The 24,274-nt window shown below is 45.3% G+C and overlaps 1 protein-coding gene across 20 annotated transcripts in view; it reads right to left on the reverse strand.

Moving 5' to 3' along the window:
• RBFOX2 (RNA binding fox-1 homolog 2) overlaps positions 1-7,234 on the reverse strand; it is a 292,987-nt gene extending 285,753 nt beyond the window's left edge. For all 20 annotated transcript variants that reach the window (XM_061417270.1, XM_061417281.1, XM_061417277.1 and 17 more), the window contains exon 1: positions 6,961-7,234. In XM_061417270.1, the coding sequence (XP_061273254.1) occupies positions 6,961-7,143 (183 nt within the window). In that variant the 5' untranslated portion in view covers positions 7,144-7,234. The remainder of the gene's footprint in view (positions 1-6,960) is intronic.
• Between the last annotated feature and the right edge of the window lie 17,040 nt (positions 7,235-24,274).

Raw genomic sequence — 24,274 nt, forward strand, 5'->3', positions numbered from 1 at the left:
CACCACGACCAGGTTCATACACTTCTTCACCCATGTCAAACTGGTTAGATTTCCCAGTTTAGTACACTGCTCATCTGAGGTAGCTCCCAACTCTGTCACTTAATCAATCAGAAGCACATTAACCACTCCATGCTGATGGAGCAGTGAGCAGGAACTCGCGGAATACTGTGTAGCAGGTTATAAAGGAGGCAAGAAATAAACATTTACTGCTGGGTTCCATGATGGGAACTTTAAATAATCTCAGTCTGTGATTATAGCAGCTCATGAGAGGATGCAGTAATTCCTCCAGTTCACAGATGTGTAAACAGGAGCTCAGATGCTAAATATCTTACCAAAGGTCATTTCAGTTGGCTGGCAATGGGAAGAACCAGGATTCAAACCCCAATGTGAGAAATTCTAAATAAGGTTTCTTGTACTACACCATACTTCAAGTATGTATGGATAACAAACATAATGATATATCAAGGTTGGTAATAATGATAACAACATCTCCCCTTCAAAAATCGAGAGGCAACGCATATAATACAGTCTCAGATGAAGGGATCACTCAGAAAAGACACAACTGAGTGATCACAACTGGAATCTCCAAATGTTCCCAAAATGTCACTCCTGAGCATAAGTGACCAAAAAATGTTCAGACTCAAATAATCAAAGCAACCTGACTATTCTCCAGAGAAATGTGTCAAATCCTCCATCTACTTCCCCTCGTGGTCCCCAGGACAACATGAGGAAACACTCCAGGCTGACGGTGAGCTCTGGCTCCTAAGTGATTTCCCAAACCGCTTTACCACCCAAATTACAGAAATATGTCCAGGATTCACAAGGCAGTTCTGATCCGATTTGCCCCAATCCTGGCTCAAGCGGCTTTGCACTACCCTCCTAACTAGATCAGCACCAGCCAATGGGTTTATTCAAGCCGATCTGTGATGGATTAGATAACGAAACCTTAGCCATGTAAGCTGCCTGCTTGCACTGGGGCTGGAGGGGCAAGGAATAGGAAACTGGATACTCGCAGGGGCCACCTAAACACCACACACACTCGTCATCCCGCCTCCATCTGTCTGCTCACGCTCCAGTTACTGCAGGTTCCTTTCCATCATCTCGAGGGCTCTTCCCTCCTGTCTTTAAGGAAGGGTACATTAGCCCCAGAAAAAAAGATGTGCACTAAGCTTTACAAATATGTATCAAAAAACAATTCAAACAAGTCCACTCACTAAAATGACCAGCTTTATTGGGTCTTCCCTGGTAGCTCAGCTGGTAAAGAATCCACCTGCAATGCAGGAGACCCTGGTTCAATTCCTGGGTCAGAAAGTTCCCCTGGAGAAGGAGTAGGCTACCCACCTCAGTATTCTTGAGCTTCCCTGGTGGCTCAGGTGATAAAGAATCCGCCTGCAATGCGGGAGACCTGGGTTGGGAAGAGCCCCTGGAGGAGGGCATGGCAACCCACTCCAGTATTCTTGCCTGGAGAACCCCATGGACACAGGAGCCTGGCGGGCTGCAGTCCAAGGGGTCGCAGTGAGTCAGACACGACTGAGTGACTAAGCACAGCACACATTGTTTCCACAAATTATTAAAGCCTGATACCACACTGATGGCCTGAGAGATGTCAAACCAGAGATTCACTAGCAACACTCTTGTTTACACCAAGCAGTACACTGAATTTCTTTCTCAGCCCTGTAATCTTGAGGCCTGTCTGCACCAGTCTGCTTTATATCAAAATGAAAGTTAAATCTCTAGTTAGCTTCTGTGGTGTTCACATATCAGTGTGATAGAAAAAAAAAAAAAAAGACAGTGACTAGAAAAATGGGAGAGGAAGTTAAGAGACGAATTCAACTTAGGATAACCTCTTGAGTCACCCTGCAGAATAACTCTATTTTGAATTCAGATCTTTCTGCCTCTCAGACATTCCCAGTTATACACTCACAAGCTGCCTTGTGAGTCTGGGGGAAAAAAATAGTCATTTTTACATGACTGTGCTACCTCAGTTTCTCCAACTACAGTATTTACCACTCTGGTGGTAAATTATGGGCTGTATTATGGGCTGAATGTCTCTGTCCCCTCCCCTCACCCCATCCACAAACTAATATGTTGAAGCCCAAGCCCAAAATCTGATGGTAATTGGAGGAGGGGCCGTTGGGAGGTGATTAGGTCATAAGGGGAGGATCCCACCACCACCACTGCATCCCATGATGGGGGAGCCCTTATGAAAAGGAGATTCTCTCTCGCTCGCTCTGTGTCCACTAGCATACATGGAGAAAAGCCCATGTGAACACACAACAAGAAGGCAGCTGTCTGTAAGCCAGGAAGAGAGCCCTCATCAGACACCAAATCTGCCAGCACCTTCATCTTGGACCCCAGCCCCAAGAACTGTGAGAAACAAATTTCTGGTGTTTAAGCCGCCCAGTCTACAGTCCGCTTGAGCAGACTAAGACACGCAGAAATGAAAAATTCAGTAATTTAACAAGAGATTGTTCACAGAATCCCTTGGAAAGAAAGTATATTGGTAGGTCTACTCCAATGGTAGCACCCATGTTCAGTTTCAGCACCATACACTCCAAGTCCAAAGAGACTTCCACCTAGGAGGACAGAAACCCAGAAACAAGCAAATGGGAAGATAAACTAAGAAATATAGTGTCTACAAAACAATTATAGGCTACTTGCAAACCCCTCCCTGAGACCAGAAAGTCCTCCTACTATTAGAATCAAACACTAACATGAACAACTTCTGAACTCACTTAGCTATACTAGACTTATGATTCTATGGTCAGAAGCAGTCAGTTAGCCATGTAATAACCACATTCCGACATTTCACTACCATAAAGAATGTTGCTGAAAGCTATAAATAATAATTAAGGTGCACCTTGCTTTATAAAGGTGAACTTTCTAAGTTCCTAGAAAGCTGCACAAAAATCTGAATTTTTGCTCATCAAATTGTTTATATTCACTAGAGGAGCTGACCAAAAGAATTCATTCCCTGGTATGTTTCATAAGGCCCGAGTTTTTCACACATATCAAACTTCCTTAAAGTGAAACAAATCTCTAATAACTCACTTAACTTCCTACCAGGTTAGAGTACAGTATTTCCAAATACCCTCTTTAACAACTCACTACATTTCTCAAGCTGTGTTTCAATTTTCAGGTGGAATTTGTCTCTTCCCTCCTACTCGGCAGTTGAGGGTTCTCTAAACTGTTTCTAGGGCTGTGCCGACTCCTCTGCCACCTACATAAAGCTTCTGGATACTGGCCTAGAAAGGAGTGACCCTTCCTCTTCCCCCCCGTCCCAGGGGTCCTTCTTAGCACAAGGATTATAACATAAGCACCACAGACTCTCTCATGTCCCCAGTGCTCCGTTTTAGGAAGTAATGATTTATCCCCAAAAGCTTAGTGGCTATAACTCATCAGGGTTCAGCCTTGGAATCTGCAGCTTAGAGCCGTAGCTCCATTTAGTCTGTGGTCTTGGGAAATTAACCCCAGCAAATGACTTCTGTTTAAAAATGGGTTAACCCTTTGACACTCAAAAGGTTAGGATATTTCCTGAAAGTACTCTCACCCCTAAATTTCATCGCATTTTTTCTATCCCTTAATTATTTTAAAAAGGCAAAATTTCAACTTCAGTTTAACAGGCATTGAGCACTTACTATGTACTCAAAACTGTGAGGTATTATAAAGGATAAACACAAAGAAAATATAGTTCTTGGCTTCTAGAAGCTTACAGTATCACTAAGGAAACAGGAATAAAACAATGAGAAGACAATACAAGATGATGCATAATTAACCACCGATACAACAGGAGGCAAGAGGTGGGTCTAACTGCTGTGAATTAAGCTGTCAGGAGAGAAGGCTTTCCAAAAGGAGCTATGACCTCCAAGAAATGCCATTTATGCTAAGATATATGAAAAAAAACAAGCTACCAAAGCTATACCAAAAAGCAAGCTACTGTAGAATTTTTAAACGTCTATTTACATGAACCTATAGACATGTCTACACCATTGATATCACTTCCTAAAACTGCTTCGCCCCTGCACATTCTCCTCCAGCTCCACTGGTCTCTTGTTCTCAAACACATCAAGTGTATTTATCTCTCAATGCCTCTGCACCCACAGTTCCTCTGTCTGAACCCCATTCCCTCAAATTCCCTCAGGTCACCCAAAGGTCACCTACACAGAGGCCTTCCCTAACCACCCTCTTCACCACTCTTACCCCTTTCCCTGCTTTATTTTTCTTCTTAACACTTAAAACCACCTAATAATAGTTGATTTCTTTATTGTCTGTCTCTTTCAATTAGAATCTTAGTTCCATGAGACAGAAGTCTTTGTTTTGTTTACTACTATATTTCCTAGGCTCTAAAACAGGGCCTGGCACTTAGCAGCTGCTCAATAAACATCAGTTAAATGAATATTAAATATCCTATCATAATTATCAGAATGATGGGAAGGCCCTAGAAATGTAGGTGACCTAGGCTCAAATTTCATCTTTTCATGAACATTACTTTTTCTTTACTCCCGATTAGACCTCAAATTTCAACTTCTCCATAAAGCCTTCCTTGACCATTTCAGCAAGAACAACCATCTTTTGCTTCTGGCTTCAATGGCACAAATCCTCAGCATATTTTGGTTTTAAAGTTTGCAAAGCCTTGTGACAAGGATCTACCTTGTGGTATCCCTACTCTTGTTCCTCTGGAACTTACCAAAAAATTCATATATATATACATAATATACATACATACATATATATGACACATATACATACACATATTTTTTTTTTCCCCCAACTTTTCACCCATTCTGGCTCCCTACCTAGATTGCAGACACCAAGTTCTTTAAAGTCAAGACTTTGTATCTTTTTAGAGGTAACTTATAAATCATCCTTTACAAACACTGTATTTTACAACTATGGTAATAGAGGCCCCCAAAGAAGGGATTTTCCCAGAACCATGCAGATTGTTGCGGGCAGGGGGCTAAGTCAATGATGACGTGAATACCTGTGTGACATGGTGTACTGGAACTACAATAAAGAGAATGCATAAAGTGAAAAATAAAGATCCACAGATCCACACAGTGAAAAAAGCATTCTCTGTGGGATAGTTCTAAGGTGCCCATCTGTACCCAGAGGACCTAATCCACAGCTTCCTCTCCATACTCCGAAGTCTCTATACACTGCTCCATTTCCAAATACTGCTATCCTCAGCCAATTTGAAGGCAACCAGCAAATTATGGGCTCCAGGAGGAAAGAGGGGGAAGGCAGTAGGAGACTCACTATTAACTGTGATTGACAGAAACAATAAATGGACACAGATATATGCACACACCAAGTGGACACGCTCACCAGCACCCACACCCAATCTTTTCTCATCTTCCAGTGTCAACCCAGCTCACCTGAAGTCTCCCCATATTCCTCTGTATTTTTTCCAAGGCCCGGGGTGTGTACTTCGCACAAGCACCCTGCCTGAGAGAGTTCAAATGGAGAACAAAAGCAGGCAAGTGAAACAAAAGAATTCAAAAATAAACACCAGGAGGGTCACTTTACCCAAGTCAAGACATGTAATAGAGTGGCCTCTGCAAGGGAGACCAAGAAGCACAGAGCAAACACGCCAGGCTTAAATACAGCTCCGTCTCTAACACAGGAAGTCAGACAGAGCCTTGAAAAGCAGTGAGCGCAGAGCACAGGAAGTCTTTTAGCACTGCAGAGATTTCCAAGAGTGCTGTAATGGAGAGAGCACAGGAATAGGAATTAGAAGACCAGGCTTCTATCTCTAGTTTCACAACCAGCTAACTGGGTGGTCCTAGGCAAGTCACTAGTCTGCTCCAGATTTTTTGATTCCTCATCTACCTAATGAGGTTGAAACATTTTGGGACTCGAATAAAAAAGATGAAAACTATTGACTTTCTTTCACCTGAGAGTACCCGTAAACTATTCTGCAGAAGAATCTTCCAAGTCTCTCCAAGTTAAGAACTCGAGTCAAAGATGGTATCTCTGGTTGCTTCTCTAACATTCTATGATGCTAAGAGAATTGGGCAGATTGCTGGTAGGTAAACCCACTATTTCACAGCAAGTATGTTCTGAACAGAGACCAAATCTAAAATCAAATCAATGAAGGCTTCACGCTCTTCCCCCAACTACAAAGTCAACTGACATGGTCACTACATTTGCCAGTGCCTTTCCAAACCAACCAGCTTCTCCTTGAGTACACAATTCAGAATCCAATCTTCTAACAGTCCTATAAATTTTCTTTTATATTCCAGGACAATAAAGATCTAGTCAGTGTCCTAAGATACAACTGGCCAGGTCCTGTGTCTCCAGGCTCACCAGATGCTCCACGAAGTTAATGATCTTGAGCACCACGGTGTAGCCACAACGCTATCCAACTCCTCGTACTTCTCACACTCCTCGTGTAACTGATTTAACCCACAACCTAAGCCACATCCCCTTTGGGCTCTCGAGGAGTTTTCTCGCTTTTCACTCCTCCCTTCTATGCCGATCCCGTTCTCCATCTCCGTTGTGTGTCCAGGGCTGCCAAAAACAGAACTCCCTCTTTTGGGGAGGTGTCCCACCACTGTCCACCCCCCCCCGCCCCCCCAGTCTTCGATTCGGTCCCCAGCTCTCCGGGCAACGGACCAGGATCTCTCGGCTTCCACTCCCCGCCAAGGAACTAAAGAAGGGTGTAAAGAAATGGAATCCATCTCAAGCACGTTCGATTTCCTCTCAACACCTATTCGTGCTACGTGCCCCTCTCGTCCCCTTAGAGATCAGGACCCTCCAGGGCACACCAGGCTCCTCCTGCACCCTTAGCTTCCACGTCGGGGCTCGCCCCACCTTCCACGCAGGCCCCGACCGGCCCCCTCCCACCTCCAAGCCGGGACCCCAGGCAGCCCTCCGCCCTCCAAGCCCCGCAGCCCCGCGCCGCTCCCGCCGCCCCCCCCACCCCGCCACGGTAACGGGGCGCCTGCCCCTCGCGGTCACCTGCATCCCGCCGCCGTCGGCCGCCGCCTCCTCCGTACGCGGCCGCTTGCTCAGGCCGGGCTCGGCTCCGTCTCCTCCCCCTCCGGGCACCGGCAGCTCCAGCTCTGACTCCCGCTTCATCCCCCGGGCAGCGGCGCCGGGCCCAAGCTGAGGCGGCTGCTGCGGCTGGGCACCTTCCGCCATCCGCCCGAGGCCCCCTCGCCTCCGGGAGCCGGGCGACCCGCGACAGGCCACCTCCCCCTGGGCCTCGGCCCCGACTGTCGCGACAGGCGGGCGCGCGCCTGCACCCGCCCCCGCGTGCGTGCGTACGTGCGCGCGCGCGCGCGGGCCCGCTGCCCTCCTCGGCGGCGGCGGGCGGTAGCCTCTGGACTCTAGCTGGCCGCCTCCTCGGCTCGGGGCCGCCGGCGGGTCGCGACGGGCACTCGCTCGCGCCCCCACGCGCACACGCGACCCCCGGCCCGGCCCGCCGCGCGCCCCGCCTCGCTCACTCACGAAGCTGGCCCGCCGGCCCGCGCTCACTCCCTTACACTGGCCCTCGCCACACGCTGGGCAGAGGGAGGAAGGGGGCGGTCCGGGCTCCTGAGGCTTGGGGAGGGGTGTTTATTTGGGGGGAGGAGGGGCTCGAGGCCGGAACGAGCTGACTGGCCGAGATCCTCCGACCCGCCACTGTGGCAGCACCGGGAAGGCGGGGAGAGAGAAAGGAGGAGGGAGGGCCCGGGATCTGGGACTCCAGCCCGCGCCGGAGGCCGGGGCGGCGGGGGAGAGGGGGCGGTGGCGGCCGAGCCCGCGGAGGGGGCGGGGCCAGCGCCCCTCGGCAATCTCCGCCGCCTCCGTTCCCGGAGGCCGAGAGAGGCCGGGTGGAGATCGAGGGAGTTCGGGAAACTCCGGCTCGGGCGAGGGATTGTCCTGGAGGCACCGCGCCTCTGGAGTTCCAGGGCGAAGGGGGCGGAGTCTGCTCCCTGAGGGCGGGGCCACAGCCTAGAACGGGCGGAGCTTGAGTGGCCGGAGGGCGGCGTAGTAACTCCCTCTGGCGGGACTCGCTGTTCGGAGTTGTCCCGCGAATTCGCCCATCTGACCAGGTCGGTTCCAGGCAAGGGAAGAGGTGCTCTGAGGGAGGGAGCTCTTTACTTGGTCCCTCTCCTGCAAAAAAATGGGGCTCTCGAGTTGGAAGGTCCAGGAATGAGGCCACCGCTACAGGGCTCTCCCCAGTCCTGAAAGCCTTTAATCATAATTTTTATCACATTTCTGGTATCTTACTAATACCTGATGTCTGTAAGAGCGTCACGGTTTGCACAATGAATTCGCAGACCCGTTTTGGACCGGGTGGTACAAGCAGAGTATATATGAGCTCTGTTTCATTCGTGGTGAACCTGAACCTTGGTTAAATCCCGCAGATAAAAACTGGCAGATCCAGATATCAGGAAACCAGATCATATTCTCTTTCTCTGGACCTTGCTGCCTAACGCTTTCTTGCTTCGTACAATTAGAGCTATTTGTGCAATAGCTTCTCTGTCTTACCAGACTGTAAGGACTCAGATAGCATCTAATTTCTTCAGGTTCCATGTTGTGCCCTGTATATTATAGGGACACAGTGATGTTGCATGAACAACATGGATGCTGCTAACTAGCTTAAGCCAGTTGCTTCATCTCTTTGGACCCCTACTCCATTATTTGCAAAATGAGGAGAGAGTTCAGATCAGTGGTTTGAAACCAGGGGCGATTTTGCCCCTTTCCCACTCTCCCTGGACATTTGTCAATATCTGATTATATTTTTGGTTGTTACACCTAGGGTGGGGTGGGGGTGGGAGTGCTGCTGGTGGATAGAGACCAGGAGGATTGTTCAACATCCAACAATGAACAAGACAGTCCCCACAACAGTTATCCAGCCCAAAATGTCTTTAGTGCTAAGGTTGAGAAACCCCAGGTTAGATGATTTCCAAGTCCTTTTCAGATAGGTCTATGACTTGTCCTTTGTACTGGGGTTTAACCCAAGTTAAAAGTTAGTGCTGGAACACTGCAATGATAAAGATTCTTTCTTTGAAGTCAGAAGCCAACCCAGCTTTGAATCCAATCTTTACCACCTACTGCCCATGTGATGCTGAACCAGCGATGACTTAAGAATTTTTAAAATGAAGGGAATTAGAACCGGCAGTCTGGTTGCAAGGGAGGACTGGTGGCCTTATCTTGAAGCTGAGTTTTCATAGCAGGCACATTGTTTTAACTAGGCTGTGTTATAGACCAATACAAATAGTCAGGTTTTAGCTCTGCCACTCACAAGTCATGGTACTTTGTAAAAGCTACTTAGCTTTTCTATGTCTTCATCTGAAAACTTAAGACCTTCCTAAAAGGATTATTGTGAGGGTTTAAATGAGTTATCATTATCACACATTAAGAACTTTGAACAGATAGACCTATGAGAAGCACTCAATAAATAGTAAGAATATGTCAGTATCACTACCATTGTGTGCATGATAAGTCGCTTCAGTGGTGTCCAACGCTTTGCAACCCGTCAGACTCCTCTGTCCATGGGAGTCTCCAGGCAAGGATACAGAAGTGGGTTCCCATGCCCTCCTTCAGGGTATCTTCTTGACCCAGGGATCAAATCCATATCACTTATGTTTCCTGCATGGGCAGGCAAGTTCTTTACCACTACCACCATCACTGCCATTGTTTTTTTAAATGTTGTCTTATTTTTGTCTTGGCTGCATTGCAAGGTATGTGGGTTCTTAGTTCCCGACTGGGGATCAAACCCATGCACCTTCGTGGAAGTATGGAGTCTTAACCATTGGACCACAAGGGAAGTCCCATCATTGGGTTTTTTTAATTCTTAAGGTGACTTTCTGAGGCTGCTAGAGATCAAAGTGGGCAGACCAGGCTCCCCAAATCAACCTTTAGTACAGTGACTGTTGGGCAAATTGAGTCTTTTCACCAAGCCTTCAATTACTTGTTTGTAGGTGACAATAATAGTGACAGTGTTGTTCTAAGGATTTAACGAGACAAAATAAAGCACCTAGCATAGCACCCAACAGATAGTAACTGTTTAATAAGTGGCAAATATTTATCATATAATTCGTTTTGTGATAGTAAGCTACTGGCAGGGACCCATGGGGTTGGAGAGAGGAGTCTAGGCATCTCTTCATACTGCTGGTTGGGCCACTGTGTTGGGAATCCAAGTGCCTGCAAGCTTGTTCTTGAGCTGAGTTAGGCAACTCCACAGCAGATGGAGCTTCATCCTGTTCAACCAAGTGTTCTAAATTTGAAGAAAAACCAGGATGTTTTCTGATGGCCTACGAAACAACAATGGCTTTAAAAAAAAAAAAAAAAAAGCTAGGGACATCAGTGTTTGATTTTCCAAAAAAGTTTACTTTCTAGACTGGTATCTTAAGAATTCTTTTCCCCTCTCAACTCACCTTAACACTGGAATCTAAATGCTGCGAGGTCCTTCCTGGGCTGCTCCATAACCCAGAAAAAAATAAGATTTGGGATCAGGGCTATTTGTGCCTCAAATTATTGTTATTCCAGTAGTGTGCATGTCCCTAAGAAGTAGAGCAATGTGGTATGGTTATGTTTGAATGACCAGGCAGAATAAAGAGAAATTGGACCCTGCTCTGTAAACACACATTAAGCATTTAGGGAGGGAGAGAACCGAAGCCTATAAATAGTGGCCAAATGCACCCATGGCAGCACAAAGACCAGGATCATTACTTTCATATACATCTGCAGCTACCTGTCGGTGAACAGGTGGCTACAAACCATTACGTAGAAAGAGGAAAATTTTAAAATATTTTCCTAGGAAGAATTTTGAGCTGCATAAACTACTGAAGTCCTAACATTTATCTATTCAACAAACTATGGGCAGGAGTCTGGGATACCAAAACAAATAAGTAACTCACAGTCCAGGGAAGAAGGGATGAACAAATAAAAAGACAATTGCAATGCATCACGTTAAGGAAGTAATCTCTCATAGTGGTCAAGATCATGGACTCTGGCATCAGACATGGGTTTGAATCTGACATGGCCATCTATCTGATCTTGGACAAAAAAGATCCTTAGCATCTCTAAGACCCAGTTTTTTCGTTTATGTGACAAGCATAGGTAGCAACCCAGTATTCATTCTCCTCTTATTCTTTACTAGCAAAACCTTAATTTTGTTCAGGGCAGAAGGCTGCCTAGCTTAAAAGAAAAAAAAAAGGGGGGCTTCCCTGGTGGTCTAGTGGTTAAGAATTCACCTGCTGGTGCAGGAGACACAAGTTCGATCCCGTCTGGAAAGATCCCACATGCAGTGGAGCAACTAAGCCTGTACACCACAGCTACTGAGCCAGAGCTCTAGAGCCCTCAAGCCCACAACTAATGAGCCCACGTACTGCAACTACTGAAGCCCAACACCTAGGGTCCGTGCTCCAAAACAAGAGAAACGCCTGCAGTGAGAAGCCCAAGCACTACAATAAAGAGTATTCCCACATTTGTTGCTACTAGAGACAAAGCCCATTGCAAAGCAACAAAGACCCAGTGCAGACCAGAAAAAAAAGAGAGAGAGAGGGAGAGAGAATTCTCAGGCTCCCTGGCAGGTAAGGGTGGCCACCTGACACAGTTCTGGTCAGAGAGATGTAGACAGGGGATAAGTATACCTTCTCAACTAATAAAAACAAGAGGGAAAGGCTCTTTGCCCTTCACCTTTTGCTTTTTGTCATTTATCCTTCCTCCCTCCTGGAACACAGACTGGCAAAATGACAGCTCTGTGGTGTCCACAGTAACAAAAACCAAAAACTACATGCTAAGAATGGTACCATGGTGTTGCCGTAGCAGCCCTAGCCCATTGTTATTTGAGCAAAATAAGTTTCCATTCACTTAAAGCACTATGGACAGGTTTCTGCGTGCAAACTCAACTCCTCACTGATACAATCTGTAAACTGAGGATAATAATAGTATCTCCCCCCGGGGTTTTTTTGAGCATTAAATAATGCATGTAAAGCACTTAGCATGACACCTGGCTCACAGACACACTCAATAAACAGTAACTTAGACCTTTTTACTACTATTATTACTTCTATTATCCTTATTAATATGGTTAGTAAATGTGCCAACAGCTATAGGAGCCTATAGGAAGATCTAACTCCCCCTGCCTGGGGGAAACAACAAGCTTCCCCGATAATGTTGTTTTATCTGGGTCTTTCAAAATGAGGAGTTTCCCACAATGTGGTTTCTGATCAAAAGTGAGCACATTCCTGGGTGCCTGCAAGGGCTTAGGAGATGTTCATTAGTGTTCACCAGGACAAAACTCTGATAAGGGGGTAATAGTGCTGGGCTGGGGGTCAGAGGGCCAGAACTAGATTCAGTGGTCTTCAAACTGAGACTAGGAGAGGTAAGTGGGTACAGGAGCACCCAGCCACAGGGCCATTTTGAGCCCATAGGAGATAACAGATCATAATTCAAATACCTGTTATTGTTAACCCTGTACCCTGGTTCCTGACCACCATCAGAGGAGATGGTGGCACAAATCTCTGTATTTATAGGCTCTTTGAGAATACGAGTGCTTTCTTAATCCTCTCCTTGATGTCTGTATATCCCTAGCATACAGCTTGACACAAAACATGTGGCTATTCCAACAACCTTGAAAATATTCAAAACCACAGCCCTACATCTCACATCCCCCTGAAGACCAGATAAAGACCCAGAGCAGAGCAGAGGCTCTTAGAAATGCTGTCTTAACCGTGCACTTTCTAAATAGAGACCTGAAGTCCATCCCCAAACTGTATCATCTCTTTAATCAGCGGGAAAAGAGTAGATATAAATAGAAAAGAACGTTTTCTACTCCAAAACTTTCCTTTCCCAAAAAAGAAAGGTAGAGAATACCCTTGATAATTCATCAGCCGGATGAAGGGGAAACCACTCCTGCCATGTGGCTGGCTGATCCTGGAGCAGATATGGAGCATAATGAGAAACCGAGTTCATCGCAGGAGGAACATGTAATGTTTAAGCCTCATTAGGACTATAATACCAGTCGTCCAGACGCAAACCCCACCGTTGACTTTGACCTCACTTCCCTGCTTCCCGCTGCTCGTGGCATTATTGAACCTGGGTTTTTCCTGTAGGCCAGAACCTTGCCAACCCCTTTGCCCTTCACACAGTGTGTTTGTCTGGTTTCTATTTCTGCAGTGTGACGAAGGATGATAGCAGGGTATTGAATGGTTGGTTTTCATTTAGTGCCGTCGCCGCCCTCAGTCTGTCCCTTACCCCCCGCCCTCCTCTCAAGCTGGCTTTTCGTTGTCCATTTTGTGCCTTGTCCTTGGTTTTTATTGTTTCCTTACAGAATAGGGAAGGCACTTTATTTTATTTTCCAGGCCCTGGTATACATAGCCTCCTGTATGCATCTTTCCCACAAAGAATCATCATGTTTTGAAACTGGAAATGACCTCAGATGGGAAAGACAGGAAAGGTTCAGATATTTACTGAGCCCCTAATGTGTGCCAGGCCCTGAACCAGGGCTTTTTTTTTTTTTTTTTTGCATTTAATCCTCACAACAAGTCTGTGAAGCAGGTAGTACTACATCTCATTTTACAGATGAGAAAACTGAGATCCAGAGAGGTGAAACGACAAGTTCAAGGTTGTACTGAATGGTTATTGACAAAGGAACTCCCATTTCCCCTACTCCAAGCCCACCCCGCTTCCATGCCTCAGCTTGTCTTTGAGGACTTTTTAGGGTGTTTTAAATTGGAAAGGTACACATAGGAAACAGGAAACAAAAAAAAGTATAACTTTTTTTGTTTTCTGAAACAGAAGACAACTATCTTAAGCCTGCATTCGCCAAGGGTATAAACTCCTAGACCTCTGTTGGTCAATCAAGACATTGGGCCTTCATTGTCTCTGGCATCTGCTCAGGTGTCTTCTTCCAGGTCCTTGTCTGCCTGTGGATACCATGCCAGCTGGCCTCCGCTGAGCTGTCCTGTCTGGTCCTCCGTGGTTGATCCACAGAAAGAGCAGTTTATCCAGGGCCTCTCCAGGCAAGGCTCTGTCTTGTCAGCTTCACATATCTGTCAAGGGCAATGGAAAACCTCAGCTGTTCCCACACTGATCCGGGGTCTTGGGAATCTCCCAGAGGCTGTCTCGAGTCCCTGCTATGTAAACATAGAGGAGGCATCCCTACCTCTCACACCCTTGCTGGAGATTGTTGTTGTTGTTTAGTCGATAAGTCATGTCCAACTCTTGCGACCCTATGGACTGCAGCCCACTAGGCTCCTCGCTCCATGGGATTTCCCAAGCAAGAATACTGGAGTGGGTTGCCATTTCTCCAGGGGATGTTCCCAACCCAGGGATCGAACCCAGTCTCCCGCATTACAGGGAGATTCTTTGCTGCTGAGCCACTAGAGAAGCCCCCACCTTTGCTGGAGGGGAACGCTGCAAAGGCGACAAGACACAGACCTCCTCTCCTATCAGATACCACAGTGACCCAGAGCTTCTTCTCCCTGTCTCTTCCCCAGGACTCCATCCAGGAGGAGGCAGGAGGCAGGCATCCTCAGAGAGCCACATGAGGCTCCTGCTCTGATCTCCTCAGGGTTAGCCTCTCTCTTCTCAAACCTTAACACGTTTGCCTCTCCTGGGTTAGGGCAAAAGACTAGTCTTGGCTGATTCCAATTCTGGAAAAAGCCTCTAGATTTTGCAGGGTATAGATTTCATTACTGAGTCATTCAGGATTTAGACTTGGGGAATTAAAAAGACCAGGCTTTTAAGTCACAGAGATTTTTTTCTCAAGCTATATGTTTCAAAAGTCTTTTGAAGTTTAAAAGCTTAGTCTGGACTCTTCTTTCTCTTTGCTTTTCCACTGAAACAGCTGTATTCCTGAAAGGAAGGGAGGGTGGGAATAGTGGAAGATATCAGGGAGATGGGGGAGAGAGAATATGAGTTAATATTTCTGTGGCAAAGACAGTGTCTGCACTATGTCTTCATCCTGGGAACCCAGAAACTGATCCCAACCTCTTCTGCAGTTAGGATGGGGACATATGACAACGTTCTGGCCAATGGAATGTGGGTAAAAGTTTCAAGGCTGGCCTCTGAAAACATCCCAGTCGATCCTGTTGCCCCTCCACAGCAGCAGTGGAGACCATGCGCTAAAGAGAGTAGCCTCAAAGGAGGAAAAAGGAGCCTGGATGCCCAAGTCATCAACTGGAGGAGAGCTGCAAAAGAATGCAATGTGAGCAGAAATGAAACTTAATTGTATTAAGGCACTGAGCTTTACTTAGGTTTTTGTGTGGGTGTGTGTGTGTACGTGTGTGTATCTTTTACAGCAGCTTACATTACTCACCCTAACAAAATAACGAAATGTTGTTCTACCTCAGCACCAATGTGTAAAAAGATCAGAGATGGTGAATCAGAAATTTGAGCATTTTGACTAAAATCTACGAAGCTGAAGGTATTTACAATGACGCCAACTCTAATAAAACATTATCTTTGAACAATATTCAAAGCTTGACACTGAAAGAGAAGTGATGGGAAAGAAAATAAGAATGATATAGATTAATAACAAGGACAAACTGCACAGCACAGGGAACTATATTCAATAGCTTGTAATAACTTACAATGGAAAATAATCTGAAAAAAAACACATATAATATATACAGTATATAATTGTATATATATAATATACAATGTTACATATAGCATATACATATTATAAATGTATATATTACATAATGTAATGTATAATACATAATGTATTATGCACAAATTGTTATTATGTTATATATGTTGTGTATATTATATATAGTATATATTTTATTTTTTTATTTTTATTTTTTTAAACACAATAAACAATTCCAGTGTTTAATAGAGGATTGTTTGACAATTTCAAAACACAGTCATTAAAAAGAAAGAAATAGAAACAGTAAGGAGAAGTAACAGCATATATATATTATCAAACTGGGCCAACAATCTACATCCAGACTTGAACAGTGCTGGGAAGTTCCACATTAACAGCAAGTTGGAGTCCCAATTAGGAAAGGGTCCTGGGAGGCGACCCACCCCATGGGCGAGATTTTAAATTGCAGTTTTGAAAAAAAAAGTAAATTGCAGTTTTGGGGGCTCCCGCTTATAATGCCAGGCTGCACCCTGATATCATCATCAGTCTGCTTGCAAAAATATGGCTCTGCAGGGGGCATATACCTGTGAAAGAAGGAAACTTTTTCAAAGAAAGTGATGTCCTCAGTCTGGAAGGATGAATAGGAGCCAGCCTGGGGAAGGAGGAACAGGGGTACGGGCATATTCCAGGCAGAGAAGAGCTGATCCACAGACAGTGATTGAAAGAAGCCAGTTCCTACAGAGTCTGTGGTGGAGTGGGTATTCAAACCCAGATGAGAGAGGCCTGGGGATGTGATGGGTAATGAAAAAAGAAAACTGGTCACAGACAGAAACAAATCTAGGATTTCTTGGTCTCATTTGCTCAGAAGTAAATTTTGAACAGAACTATTCTCCAATCAGTTAGGCAAAGAAAAATCTGGGAAGAGCAAGATCTTCTTTCAAATGGCTAATTATGAGTTCTGGTGAGAGTCAAGGGGTCAATAAAGACTTATTGAGAGGTCGTTATGGTCTGGTCCCTGTCTTCCTGGAGCCCATAGGCTGGGAGGCACACAGACCAGAAAACGGGCAAATCTAATGTAGTCTGGGGTATGCTAGGGTAGGGACGGCTCCCTGTTCCCATGCTTGATTCCTTCAGACACAAACCTTGAGAGAAGGGTTTATTTGGGAGGGGATCCCAAGATGCACTGGTTGGGAGGTGGGAAGTGAGATGGGGAAGGGAGGGAGTCTGTGCATACTGCACAGTCACCAGTCTGGGCACTCAGGTCCACTCCCACGGGGCGTGTCTGGAAGACTTCATGGTACGTGCCTCAGGTTGCCTTGCCTGACCGCCTCCTCCTCCATCTCCCATCCACCATGATGAAGGGCTGCTCTGGGCATGCACATCTCCTGGCTCATTCAGTGAGTCCTGAGCTCTGGCTCCTTAAGACAGAGAAACAGGTATAAGAGCCACCCTAGGCAATGTGGGGGGCTTAGGAAAGCTTCTTGGAGGTGCTGGTACATAAGCCTAAGTGGGTCAGGTGAGGAAGAAAAGTGGGAAGACCATCCCAGGTAAGGAAGCAGCATCCATTGTATTTACTAGAATTATCAGTACTTATGTGTGTAATTTTTCCCCCACTGGGCATAAATGCTTATGGGGCAATGATTAAATATTATGCATCTTTTTACTCAGCTAACCCTTCTCAAGCATTGACTTCTTTTGTTCTGGGCTAAAAAAAATCCCTAAGGGCAAGAAATATGAGGCTCCATGTATACCTTGTCCCATATATATAGTATATATTTTATAAAAGGTCTTCCCAGGTGGCGCTAGTGGTAAAGAACCTGCCTGCCAAGGCAGGAGAAGCAGGAGACACAGGTTTGATCCCTGGGTTGGGAAGATCCCCTGGAAGAGGGCATAGCAACCCACTCCAGTATTCTTGGCTGGAGAATCCCATGGACAGAGGAGCCTGTTGGGCTACAGTCCACAGGGTCACAAAGAGTTGGACCTGACTTAAGTGACTTAGCATGCACATGTACATATTTTATAATATAATATACAATATAATGCTGCTGTTTAGCTGCTAAGTCATATTCAACTCTTTGTGACCCCATTGACTACGGCCCGGGCCCTCTGTCCATGGGATTTCCCAAGCAAGAGTACTGGAGTGTGTTGCCATTTCCTTCTCCAACACAATATAATATTATTAATATATTGTATATTATATACTATATTGTATTGTATATATTATATTATAGATAGTGCATATATTGTATATTATATATATATATATATCACTGAATCACTTTGCTGTACACCTGAAACATTGTAAATCAACTATACTTCAATTTAAAAAGTTTTTTTTAAATACCACAGTAAAAAAGTGATATCTCAAATGCTTTCTTTCGACCAGCCTGGCATAAAGCCTGGCATACTGAGATGCTTAATAAGTAATGATTGAGTGAATAAAAAATCCATTAAACTATCAGTTCTGCTTACATCCAGAGTTTGATAGGGAAGAGCAAAGGAGGTAGAGATAAAGAAAACAGATGAAGAGGGAAAAAAAGTTGGGACTAGTGAGAAGGTGAAGTGGAAATAACTTTCCACAAGGCAGGCATCCTCCCCATCCCCACTTTTGTGACTTAACATACTGCTTATCATGCAGAACTCCCTGTAACTTTGCTCTCTTCATGCTCACAGACACATAAGAGTAAGGTTACAATTCCTGCGTATTATTGATGTTAACATACAAAACGGCAAGTGCCACAATGAAAGGCAGCCAGAAGCTGTGGGTCAGGGGGGAATCTATTTTATCTCTGAGATTTAGAATCATGCACAAAGACTTCTGAGGTTTGATGAAAGTGAAATTCGCTCAGTTGTGTCCCACTCTTTGCAACTCCATGGACTACACAGTCCATGGAATTCTCCAGGCCAGAATATTGGAGTGAGTAGACATTCCCTCCTCCAGGGGATCTTCCCAACCCAGGGATCGAACCCAGGTCTACCACATTGCAGGCGGATTCTTTACCAGCTGAGCCACCAGGGAAGCCCATGCTGCTGCTAAGTCGCTTCAGTCGTGTCAAAATTGTGAAAATGTCAGTCGCTTCAATGGAGTCCTACTCTTTGTGACCCCATGGACTGTAGCCCTCCAGGTTTCTCTGTCCATGGAATTCTCCAGGCAAGAATACTGGAATGGATAGCCATTCCCTTCTCCAGGGGCTCTTCCTGACCAGATCGAACCTGGGTCTCCTACATTGCAGGTAGATTTTTTACTGTCTAAGCCACCAGGGAGACTCTTCCATATCAAGTCAGGAACTGATTCACAGAAACATAGAGAAGAAATCAAAACCTTTATTACTGATAAACACTAGGTTTGAGCATGCAGCCAAACGTAGGGAGTGCTGGGAACCTCCACCCTTGAATTAGACAGACTCAACCACCAAGCCCCTGGCATAGCTGGAAAGCCACAAGCTGCTCCCAATAGGGACAGGCTCCTTACTGCATGGCTTGACCCTCTCAGACTCAAGCAGATTTGAAGAAAGAGTAAAGAATTTGCTGAGCCGAGTCATGCCCAGTTCTTCTTCCCAAATCACTAATCAGAGAAATCAGTCTCTCTCCAGTCGGCTTTGGCTAAGATATGTGACAGGAACAAATGCCTCTGATTTCTCAGTTGTGTAGAATTACAAGGATCTCTTGTTCACACGTCCCTATGTGAACTATACTCATTGGAAAAGACCCCGATGCTGAGAAAGATTGAGGGCAGGAGGAGAAGGGGGCAACAGAGGATGAGATGGTTGGATGACATCATCGAGTCAATGGACATGAGTTTGAGCAAGCTCCAGGAGATGGTGAAGGACAGGGAAGCCTGGTGTGTTGCAGTCCATGGGGTCACAAAGAGTCAGACACGACTGAACGACTGATCAACAACAACAAAGCTGATTCACTTTGATGTATAGCGAAAACTAATACAACATTGTAAAGCAGTTATACTCCAATTAAAAATAAAATTTTAAAAGCTGAATATAAACTCAATGTAAACAGAAAATAAAATAACCATGTGAGGCCGGTACCATTATTATCATCCCCACTTTGTGGATGAGGAAACTGAGGCTCAGGGAGGAGAGCCACCTCCCCCAGCTCTTGCAGGGAAGCGTCTGACGCCTTGTCCAACCACCAGGACTTTGTGGCCATCTCAGCTGGTGTCAGCTGGTCTCCAACTTAGACATCTTGGTGCCTCTCTTTCTTTCCAGCCTGTAATTTAGGATTTCTCAATTGTCTCTGTGCAGCCACCATCACGCCTCAGACACAGTTCATTCACGTTCAGCAAGTGTTAGGCGGCTCCTAAGTAGCCGGATTGTTGTGAACATGGGCAATATGACAGTGAAGGTGACAGACCAGGTCTCTGCTCTCATAGGGCTTATTTTTTGGTGAGGAAAGAGGGAAAATCAGCTATAGAAACGTCAGCTGGTGGTAAATGCTACTCAGAGAATCAGACCAGACTGATGGGATTGAGGGAGAGAAGGTGGCTAATTTTTTGCTGGGACATCAGAGAAGGCTGCTTTGCTGAGAGCGTCGCTTTTAAGCCAAGAGCTGCATCACAAGAAGGTGTCAGCCATGGAAAGATATGGTGGAAGAATATTCCATGCAGACAGCACAGGATAAGCTGCTGCTGCTGCTGCGTCACTTCAGTCGTGTCCGACTCTGTGCGACCCCATAGACGGCAGCCCACCAGGCTCCCCCGTCCCTGGGATTCTCCAGGCAAGAACACTGGAGTGAGTTGCCATTTCCTTCTCCAATGCGTGAAAGTGAAGTCACTCAGTCGTGTCCAACTCTTAGCGACCCCATGGACTGCAGACCACCACGCTCCTCAGTCCATGGGATTTTCCAGGCAAGAGTACTGGAGTGGGTTGCCATTGCCTTCTCCGCACAGCATAAGAGAAGTTCCTAAAGGAACTAGTGGCCCGAGGAGGGTGTTAATAAATAATAACCACTGACTCTGGTGGCTTAGTAGTCAAGAATCCACCAGTCAACACAGGAGTTGCAGGTTTGATCACTGGGTTGGGAAAATCCCCTGGAGAAGGAAGTGGCAATCCACTCCAGTATTCTTGCTGGGAAATCCCATGGGCAGAGAAGATTGGCAGGCTACAGTCAATGGGGTTGCAAAAGAGTCAGACACGATTTATCGACTGAACAACAACAATAAATAATAACACTTGTTCAGGGCGTATATGTTCTTTAAAATTTATTTTATTGAAGTATAATTGATTTACAATGTTGTGTTAATTTCTGGTATACAACAAAGTGATTTTATATATATATATATATATATATATATTTCTTTTCATATTCTTTTCCTCTGGCTTATCACAGGATATTGAATGTAGTTCCCTGTGCCACACATAAGACCTTGTTGTTTATCCATTCTATATATAGTAGTTTGCAATTGCTAATCTCAAACTCCCAGTCCCTCCCTCTTCCACACGCTTTGGCAACCACCAGGCTATTTCCTATGTCTGTAAGTCTGTTTCTGCTCCATAGAGCTTCCCAGGTGGCGCTAGTGGGAGATGCAAATTCAATCCCTGGGTCAGGAAGATCCCCTGGAGGAGGGCATGGCAACCCACTCCAGTATTCTTGCCTGGGGAATCATCATGGACAGAGAAGCCTGACGGGCTACAGTTAATAGGGTTGCAAGGATTTGGACATGACTGAAGTGACTGAGCACGCGTGCACATAAGTGATATGAAATTTGCCTTCTGTTTCTTACTTCACGTAGTATGTAATCTCTAGGTCCATCCATGTCGCTGCAGATGGCATTATTTCATTCTTTTTTATGGCTTTGTATACATATACTACATCTTCTTCTTCTTTTTTTTTTTTTTTATACTACATCTTCTTTATCCATTCCTCTGTCTATGGGCATTTAGGTTGCTTCTGTGTCTTGGCTGTTGTATATAGCACTGCAGTGAACATTAGAGTGTATTTATCTTCTCAAGTTATAGTTTTGTTCTGACATATGCCCAGGGATGGAATTGCAGGATTACATGGCAACTCTATTTTTATTTTTACTTTTGAAGAATGTCCATACCCTTTTCCATAGTGACTGCACCAATTTACATTCCCAGTAATAGTGTAGGAGGGTTCCCTTTTCTCCACACCTCAAGAGGGTCACTTTTAAGCCTACAGCTGAATCACAAGAAGATGTGAGCCATGGAAGGATGTGGGGGAAGAGCATTCCACACAGAGAGAGGAGCATTAGAGAAGGTCCTAAAGGGAGTACTGGCTTCAAGAGGATATAACTAGGTGGATGTTAATAAATAATAGTACTTGCCCTTATGATTATACAGTGGAAGTGAGAAATAGATTTAAGGGCCTAAATCTGATAGATAGAGTACCTGATGAACTATGGAATGAGGTTCGTGACATTGTACAGAAGACAGGGATGAAGACCATCCCCATGGAAAAGAAATGCAAAAAAGCAAAATGGCTGTCTGGGGAGGCCTTACAAATAGCTGTGAAAAGAAGAGAAGCAAAAAGCAAAGGAGAAAAGGAAAGATATAAGCATCTGAATGCAGAGTTCCAAAGAACAGCAAGAAGAGATAAGAAAGCCTTCTTCAGCGATCAATGCAAAGAAATAGAGGAAAACAAAAGAATGGGAAAGATTAGAGATCTCTTCAAGAAAATTAGAGATACCAAGGGAACATTTCATGCAAAGATGGGCTCGATAAAGGACAGAAATGGTATGGACCTAACAGAAGCAGAAGATATTAAGAAGAGGTGGCAAGAATACACAGAAGAACTGTACAAAAAAGATCTTCACGACCCAGATAATCACGATGGTGTGATCACTCACCTAGAGCCAGACATCCTGGAATGTGAAGTCAAGTTCGCCTTAAAAAGCATCACTACGAACAAAGCTAGTGGAGGGGATGGAATTCCAGTTGAACTATTTCAAATCCTGAAAGATGATGCTGTGAAAGTGCTGCACTCAATATGCCAGCAAATTTGGAAAACTCAGCAGTGGCCACAGGACTGCAAAAGGTCAGTTTTCATTCCAATCCCAAAGAAAGGCAATGCCAAAGAATGCTCAAACTACCGCACAATTGCACTCATCTCACATGCTAGTAAAGTAATGCTCAAAATTCTCCAAGCCAGGCTTCAGCAATACGTGAACGGTGAACTTCCTGATGTTCAAGGGGTTCTAGAAAAAAGCAGAGGAACCAGAGATTAAATTGCCAATACCCGCTGGATCATGGAAAAAGCAAGAGAGTTCCAGAAAAAATCTATTTCTGCGTTATTGACTATGCCAAAGCCTTTGACTGTGTGGATCACAAGAAACTGTGGAAAATTCTGAAAGAGATGGGAATACCAGACCACCTGACCTGCCTCTTGAGAAATCTGTATGCAGGTCAGGAAGCAACAGTTAGAACTGGACATGGAACAACAGACTGGTTCCAAATAGGAAAAAGAGTATGTCAAGGCTGTATATTATCACCCTGCTTATTTAACTTATATGCAGAGTACATCATGAGAAATGCTGGACTGGAAGAAACACAAGCTGGAATCAAGTTTGCCGGGACAAATACCAAGAACCTCAGATATGCAGAAGATACCACCCTTATGGCAGAAAGTGAAGAGGAACTAAAAAGCCTCTTGATGAAAGTGGAAGTGGAGAGTGAAAAAGTTGGCTTAAAGCTCAACATTCAGAAAACAAAGATCATGGCATCTGGTTCCATCACTTCATGGGAAATAGATGGGGAAACAGTGGAAACAGTGTCAGACTTTATTTTTTTGGGCTCCCAAATCACTGCAGATGGTGACTGCAGCCATGAAATTAAAAGATGCTTACTCCTTGGAAGGAAAGTTATGACCAACCTAGATAGCATATTCAAAAGCAGAGACACTACTTTGCCAACAAAGGTCCGTCTAGCCAAGGCTATGGTTTTTCCTGTGGTCATGTATGGATGTGAGAGTTGGACTGTGAAGAAGGCTGAGAGCCGAAGAATTGATGCTTTTGAACTGTGATGTTGGAGAAGACTCTCGAGAGTCCCTTGGACTGCAAGGAGATCCAACCAGTCCATTCTGAAGGAGATCAGCCCTGGGATTTCTTTGAAGGGAATGATGCTGAAGCTGAAACTCCAGTACTTTGGCCACCTCATGAGAACAGTTGACTCACTGGAAAAGACTCTGAGGCTGGGAGGGATTGGGGGCCGAAGGAGAAGGGGACGACAGAGGATGAGATGGCTGGATGGCATCACTGACTCGATAGACGTGAGTCTCAGTGAACTCCGGGAGTTGGTGATGGACAGGGAGGCCTGGCGTGCTGTGATTCATGGGGTCGCGAAGAGTCGGACACGACTGAGCGACTGAACTAAACCGAACTGAACTCAGTGGGTATATGTTTATCAGAGGCAAGCCACACTGGAGTCCTGCGCTTTGAAGAATTAACACAGAGAGGGCAGAGTCCGAGCTTAATCTCCCTCCCAACCCCTCCTGGTTTCCCCACCTGTTTCAGCTGGTTCTCTGTCAACACTGCTTGGAATCTGGTCCAATTCCTAACTTAGGTGAAATGAATTGTTTCTTCAAGACTCCACCAGGGCATCAGAGCACATGCCATGGACAGGGGGACTTCTTCATTAACTCTCTGCTGCCCTCCTACACCAGGGACTTGGAGGGAGCTGGAATCTCTGCCCCCCGCCCCTGTGTTCCTCCCTCCCTAGCCTTTCTGGTTGTGCAGCACTCACAGAAAATGTGCTAAGCATGTCCCCTTAG

This window comes from Bos javanicus, chromosome 5 (assembly GCF_032452875.1).
Source record: "Bos javanicus breed banteng chromosome 5, ARS-OSU_banteng_1.0, whole genome shotgun sequence".
Lineage (NCBI taxonomy): Eukaryota > Metazoa > Chordata > Mammalia > Artiodactyla > Bovidae > Bos > Bos javanicus.